This window comes from Phycodurus eques, chromosome 19, assembly GCF_024500275.1.
Source record: "Phycodurus eques isolate BA_2022a chromosome 19, UOR_Pequ_1.1, whole genome shotgun sequence".
NCBI classification, from domain to species: Eukaryota; Metazoa; Chordata; class Actinopteri; order Syngnathiformes; family Syngnathidae; genus Phycodurus; species Phycodurus eques.
Genome location: NC_084543.1, coordinates 15,231,577 through 15,239,114, shown reverse-complemented (window position 1 = coordinate 15,239,114; position 7,538 = coordinate 15,231,577). Strand labels below are relative to the sequence as shown.

Here is a 7,538-nt window from a genome sequence, read left to right as displayed (position 1 = left end):
TAAATGAATGCAATTGGTAATGTTTTTTTTTAGTCCTTCTACTTAAGTACAGACTATGAATACTTAGGCCACCTCATAAAAGTTCACACAAAATTCCCCAAGCAAACAATGGCTACCGGTCAGCAGGTGCATGGACAAGCCGAGAGAGGGATGGTCCCGAGGCAGCTCCCCTAGCAACGGCCCCATTAATGCAAACACAGAGTTGCTATGGAGGCACACAATTAGTTCCTACTTACGCGGTGTTGGCCCACCGACAGAAGAACTCCCCACGGACATGGACGAGTCACCTGCTAAAGATCACAGACTGGACTTTATAGGAGACTACGTGCAGAGGACTCTGAAAGTAAAACACGACCGCTGGCAAAAATGTGTGTCCTGCGAAGAGAACTTGAAGATTTTGCTGGAATTCCTGGACAAACCGCAGCGGGGGACATTGGTGGTGTGTGTGGCCGTGACCGGACTGCTACAGCCCGCCACTACTTTCACGTTCCACTCCAAAAACAAAGCAGTGTACTTTCTGAAACGAAGTAAAACAACACTGACTGCAGAACACATGGAGGGTAACTTGGTCTGTGGGGACTTGTCTCACGCTCTATTGGACCAGTTTTCTGCCCTGGTTCATGAGGTAAGACGTTAGTGAAAGGTGTTGATTATTATGTGGATGGGGCAGGCTTAGTTTTCGCTCTAGTGCTAGGAAGCATTGTTGCCACAGTTGCCTTGAATAAGTAGCTTACTGATTACTTGAGCTTAAAAGTAACTTAGTTATTTTACTGATTACTTGATTTCAGAAGTAACTTTTTAGTTACTTTCAGCAGCTGTCAAGTGGCAGGAATATCACTTATGCACCGTGCATTAGCTTAACCGCATCCATTACTTGGTAATGTACGCCACACAAGTTACGGAATGATGTCATCAACATGAACAAATAACTTAAATATTAGTGTAGTTGAAGCCACATTAAATGAGCAGCTTCGTGCAGACTTGACATGCCGCTTTTCAATATTGTAGCTAGTCGTGGTGTGCATTTTATTAGGGATAGTTAATAATACAGTGTGTTTCCTTTGTTTTATTAGTCATTACGAAAACAAAGGCTGAAAATTGGGCTACACGTGACATGCACTGTGACTGAATCAAGTGTCCTGGTTATTGACTTGCCTCATGTTCCCAAGCACTGTAGTTTGTTAATGATAATTATCTGTAGTTGTCTTAGCTGTAATAGCATATTTCAAAAGCATATCATAATCAAGCTCTGGATCTCATAAACAAAAAAATTAACTATCGGCATAGATATCAAAGTAACTGTGATTTGACTATACTTATGTAAAAAATAGCGCATTAGATTACTTATGATGTCACCGGACCCCGGCATCACTGCTAGGAAGTAACCAAGTAGCTTCTATGCAAATACTTAGTTACTGTACTTAAGTAGATATCTGTGCTGTAAGTACTTATTTTTCTTAGTACTTACTGTACAGTACTTTTATCCCATACATTTTGAAAACAACTTAACTTTTGTAGTTAAGTACATTTCAGGGTCTGTACTTTTTTTAAGTAAAGGAGTAATAGTAATAGTAAAGGAGTAATAGGCCTACATCTACTTTTCCCAGATTTTTAAAATTATTATTATTTTTTAACACATCTGTACTTCTACTTAAATACTTTGGAACTTGAGTACTTTTGCTGCCTCTCTGCTATCTTCATCCAACCACCCACCCATCCACCCATCCATCCATCCATCCATCCATCCATCGCAATTACATAAGCCAATGTGTTTCAAATGGGCATTCTGAACCACTGGTGTGTGTGTCATTGATTTAAAGGTACACCTGCTGGCAGACGTGCTGCCAGGGATGTGGGGCCCAGTGAAAAAAAAACAAAAAAACATTTTTGCTTCACCACTTCAATGCCGCAAATTGAAAATCCTTTTTTTCTAGGGCCCCTGGTAGTCATGGGCCTGAAGAGTTGTCATAACGTTTTTACCCCTGTCTATAGGTAGTGCAAATGGACAGTATACCGGCTATAATACCCTTGGTTACGTAGTTAATGTAGGAAGAGGTGTTTCTCAATACTGTCATCAATAGTATTGAATAGAGTAAAATGAAATACTGTTGGTATTTTACGGTGGCCTGAAAGTGCAAAACAATATAACAAATTAGGAAACACTTTTACATTTCAGAAAGCAAATGAACAAAAGCCAAAACACTTTTACATTTCAGAAAGCAAATTAACAAAAGCCAAAACACTTTTACATTTCAGAAAACAAATTAGCAAAAGCCAAAAAAAGTGTTTCTGCTTTTATTAATGTGTTTTCCAAAATGTAAGTGTTTTGGTTTCTGTTAATTTGTTTTCTGAAATGTAAAAGTTTTTTGGTTTTTTAAAATTTGTTCTCTACTTCACAATTGTTTTTATTGTCTTGCACTTCCAGGTCACCGTAGTGTCTATTATCATTGTTGCAAAACAATGAAAAGGAGTTTTGCAGCACATTATACAAACATCTTATTAAGGCACAGCAAAATCTATACACAGATTATGCTTAAATAAAAATTATATACCCTTGATTTAACCAATTAATTAATATAACTGTATGGAGTATAATTGTTTGGTGGTACATGTCGTATGACAACACCGCAGCATCAATTTCATTCAATATCAGTTGCGCAACATTAATATTATACCGTAGCTCGATAGGAGCTTATTCGTATCACTTTCACATGAGGCACTTTCAAAAGAATTAAGTAGGATTTTGTATTAAAAGAACTGCATTTGTTTCCATAGTGACAGTGGATAGCACATCTGTCTCACACTTGAGAGATACCGGGTTTGAATCTCGGCCTTCCTTTTGTCATCCTCCAACATTACAATAACATGCAAGTTATGTTCACTAAAGGAGCAGTCCAGGGTGTACCTGGCTCTTGCACACCCTGGAGTCAGCTGGGATAGGATTCAGCGACCCTAATGAGCACTATGGAAAATGGATGGATGAAGAAACTGTATTGCATAGACTGTAGTAGAAAATTATACACATTATTCAGTGTGACTCTAATATGCAGGAGCATAGTCCAGTTTGACCACAATATGACTTTCATACATTTTCACATAATTATTTTTGGAGTGTCTTGCGCCTTTTGGTTACGCCAAGACCCTGTTATTCATAAAGGGCATGATGATATTGCTATTGATTGATTGATGATATTGCTTTTGTAGAATCGGAATGGTACTTCCACTTTTGACTGAACCCCCAAATTAGTGTTGGTGTGGCCTTCAAGACATTAAATAATCGAATGTATTTTAGAGGTGCTTATAAAGTAATAACCAAAATTTGCAAGTAATTGCCTTACCTAACTAATCAGCACAAAGTGAGCCTGGGGCTTGAAGCTCTTGATGGTGTGTGTGGCAGATGCTCACTGTATGATCCACACTTGAAAACCAGTGGTGTTTTCATATTAAAGCGAAGTGGTGGGGCACCAACCACCTAGGTAGGCTATATACCAAGGAAATGACAATAGTCTCTGTTATAGTGATGGTCTGATGTGGTCTTTTGAAAATTCTAATTTGGTTTAGTCGCACAGGCAACACAAATTAATGGCTTCTGCATTCTAAAACATTTAAAACTGTACAAGCTCTATATCAACTGAATTTAAACATTTAACTGTTGGAGACAAATTACAGTTGATGAGAAAAGTGTGCAGATTAAATGTTACTCGTCACATCACTCCTAGGCCTGGCTGCTTGTCGCTAGGCAAAATACATAGAGCTCGCTCAGACCCAACATAGGCCATAGGGCATGATGAGCCTCGGGCATCTCACTTTTTAGTATTCCATTAGTCATAACCTGAAATAGTCCCCAGACTGACGTATGGGACACAGCAATGCCCCACTGGGCATGCAGACTGTTAGAGAATACACAGAATATGATGGAGAATCAAAGTTATCTCTTAGCTTATCTAGTAACTTCAGTGCATGGAAATTTCTTGCCAACTGTTCTCCTTGTCATTTTAGCATATTTGTTGCATGCAGTGTATTCTAGCACTTTTACGAAAAGACTTGACTACATTGTGTTTAACTCAAGGAAAGTACAGTTGTCTTGTATTCGTGGATTTAGGGCATGTGAAAAAAAATCACTTTGGGCTCCTCAACGTCAGTGCTGCTTCTATAGCTCTTTTCAGTCATTGGCTTTTACGGTGCCCATGTTTGTTGCCTTCATCTAGGTTGTGGCCCCACTGCTGTCCAACAGCAGGAACCACACTGAATGGCCTCAGGTAGTAGCCCAAGATGTGAAGCACCTCATCCACTCCCTTAAGGACAACATGTTTGTCATGTCGGGCCAAGTCCAAGGCAAGACACTGCTGCCCCTTCCTGTTGGTTTTGAGAGTGTGGAGCAAGTTGCCTCAGAGACAGACAACAGGTAACCCAACCAAACTGGATTATATGATAATGCATCCTTTCCACACCACATTTACATTCAAACCTAATTCCTCAGGGGGGAAACAATAGATAAGAGCATCATTCACTCCTTGGAGTCAACAGTGATTGACTGGAGCCATCAGATCCGTGCAGTGCTGATAAAAGACTCAGCAGAGACTCTGCTTGAAGGCCAAACCCCCACACCGCACACAGAGCTGCTCTTCTGGAAGAACAGGTCAGCAAATCTGTGTCTACGGATACTAAACATCCACACTGGCAACCTCTAACAAACACGTTACAATGGTGTGTCACAGAGCTCCACAGTTAAATTATTGTCTAACGTCTTGTTATTTTTCCAACAATAAATGTTTCGTAACATCTGCCCAATCACATGTAAAAATGCTTTAATTTTCTTTCACAAAAACCCATTTGTTGTTTTTCACATTGATAAATACAGACTGATTGAATCAAATAACAACCAGTTCAGGGTGTACCCCGCCTCCTGCCCGATGACAGCTGGGATAGGCTCCAGCACGCCCGAGACCCTAGTGAGGAGAAGCAGCTCAGAAAATGGATGGATGGATGGATGGATGAATCAAATAAACCTACTCTAATAAGTCCGACTCAAGAATTAGCTTATTTTAATGTATGTTTGGACACACTTAGAGCTGTTTGGATAGCTGTTATTTTTTTACACAACATACAGTATGCTTCCACAAGCTAACTCAGGTGATTACTCATATTGTACTTGTCCAAATTTCAAAACGCAATTGAATGATTTCCTATGGAGCTGGTTACACATTCAAATCTTTATTATGTTTACCCGAATATCTGTGAACACTGTTTTTGACTTTTTAGCTTTATTTTGTATACAAACAGGTTAAATACATAATTATCCATCTTATTGCTGTGGAAGAAAATTGAGAGACAATGCTGAGATTTTAAGAATTCAACATGTTCCGTATAAACACAATATAGTATCATGTCATGTCATAGTATAATCAATTCCAAGAAAGATAGTTAGTATTACAACATGTGCAATAACATGTCGGTGTATATATTAGTAGTTGGAATGGCAATCGTATTAATTACAAATAATAGTTTTCCATGCAGGCTCACAAAGATATTGACCTGTAGTTCAATGTTTATTTGCATTTGTAGACTTCTTAAATTACCTTTGTTTAATTAAGAAACAATAACAGACTCATAACACTTTTAAAGTATTACTGTTGTGTTACAAATTGTTCTATTTATGGGTGAAAAATGTCTTACATTAACACCTTACGTTTAATGAAATATCAGATTTGTATAATATATCTCTGCAGTGTGCATATTGTTGCAATTGTAGCTTTGTTCACTGTAGCCAGAAGATAGGGGCAGACAGATGAGTACCTATTTTGATGCTATGATTAGGCATTTGAATCAGTAAATGCATTCATTATTACATTTACGAATACTTTCATACAAAGACCTTTAGAAATATAAATTATTAAAATTCCAGAAGGAGTTAAAGCCAGACAAATGTGACCTTTTATGTTCTGCATCTACTTTCTCTTTTAAGATATGCTGATTTGGACTGCATTTACTCCCAGTTAACATTACACAAAGGGAACAAAATGGAGATGCTGCTTGATGCTGTTGAGAGCAGCTATTCCCCTGCTTTTCAAAACATCCGACGAGAAGTCCTTGCAGGTAATTACAGATTGTGACAATAAAATTGAAGTGTAAAAGAAGAAAGTGAAGTCGGCTTTATAATTTGGAGTGTTAAGATATAACCAAAAGAAAGGGAATGAAAATATATATATATATATATATATATATATATATATATGTGTGTGTGTGTGTGTGTGTGTGTGTGTGTGTGTCAGACACACAAAAATTAGCAGGGACGCATAAAGTACGATCAATCTGCGTCTTCGGACGCATAGCTTAGTACTCGGGCATGGTGCTGGAAATCCGGAGTATGATTTTTTTAGGGGTGGGGTGACGAGACAGGACTTTAGAGTGCAACTAATTTGGTCACATATGCGCCCAAATTTCTGAATGGTGCAACAAAACAAAAAAAACACAAAACAAAACAAGAACAAAAAAAAAGAAGAAAAAAAACAGAGGGTGCGTACAGGTGGCCTGTAATTTGAGGAAGAAAAAAACAATTCCGTGCCTTGAAAGCAGACACACGATGGGTTTCATTGTGGTCTCGAAACCAATTAGAGATAGATAGTGAAGAGCAGGGACCCTCTGTCTGATTGGTCGCGTGCGTGTCTGTGTGCATGCACATGCGTACGTTTGACAATGCAGGTGCTCGGGTACAAGGAACTAAGTTTTTTGACTGCAAGGCAATAGCTGCACAGTTAATGGAATTAATGGAATTAGTTACAAAGCCTCACCCTCCCTTGATGTGGGAAGATTTTGGATTTAAGCCAGACGAATGCGGCCATCCCGCTAATACCAATGAGCTGCTATGTCGAATTTGTATGAAATCTCAACAAAGACAACATAATTTAAAACCTCATAGTGCAAAATCAATTTTAAATACAACCAGCCCACCCAATTTCTTCAGCTGGGAACAAAAAACACAGTGGGATAGCTCTTGTTCCCCGTTAGTTTACAGTCAGGGAACCCTTTGTTCAACAATGCAAATACAAACGTGAGTATGGCTCACATTATATACAGTATAGCGTTACTATTGTAAAGAGATGTAGCTATTGAACATGTTGACTAAGCAGCGTTTAAAGAAAGGCTGCAGACTTTTGAAAAGTAGTACACTTTGAATCAAAACAGGTTGCTTTGATCTACTTGTGTTGTCATGAATGTTACTACTTGAAACTTTTTCTTAACAAACTGGAAACTTGATTGGCAGTATATTGCCTGTTAAAGGCATTAATGACTGTTTATACATTCATGCCAAATTTGAATGTTTGTAGAAGTGCAATTCTTGGGAACTGAGCCTGAGTCTGTTTTATTTTTTATTTTTTAATCTAAGATATTTTATTTATTGTTCTACATTACATTGTCAATGTTAATTATTCTTAGAATTATAATTAAAAGTGAATTGCTCTCCAAAAGGAGGTACTTGAATTATTACACTCTAATATCATTATATCAGTGGCATAGAAAACATCAACGATACCGTC

At 38.1% G+C, this 7,538-nt stretch overlaps 1 protein-coding gene across 7 annotated transcripts in view; it reads left to right on the top strand.

The window, feature by feature from the left end:
* Nucleotides 1-234: 234 nt before the first annotated feature.
* dnah9 (dynein, axonemal, heavy chain 9) overlaps nucleotides 235-7,538 on the top strand; it is a 177,882-nt gene continuing 170,578 nt past the window's right edge. For 6 of the 7 annotated variants that reach the window (XM_061705525.1, XM_061705527.1, XM_061705523.1 and 3 more), the window contains exons 1-4: nucleotides 235-625; nucleotides 4,209-4,405; nucleotides 4,481-4,639; nucleotides 5,966-6,096. In XM_061705525.1, the coding sequence (XP_061561509.1) occupies nucleotides 275-625; nucleotides 4,209-4,405; nucleotides 4,481-4,639; nucleotides 5,966-6,096 (838 nt within the window). In that variant the 5' untranslated portion in view covers nucleotides 235-274. The remainder of the gene's footprint in view (nucleotides 626-4,208; nucleotides 4,406-4,480; nucleotides 4,640-5,965; nucleotides 6,097-7,538) is intronic. The other variant, XM_061705528.1, reaches the window with a different exon arrangement.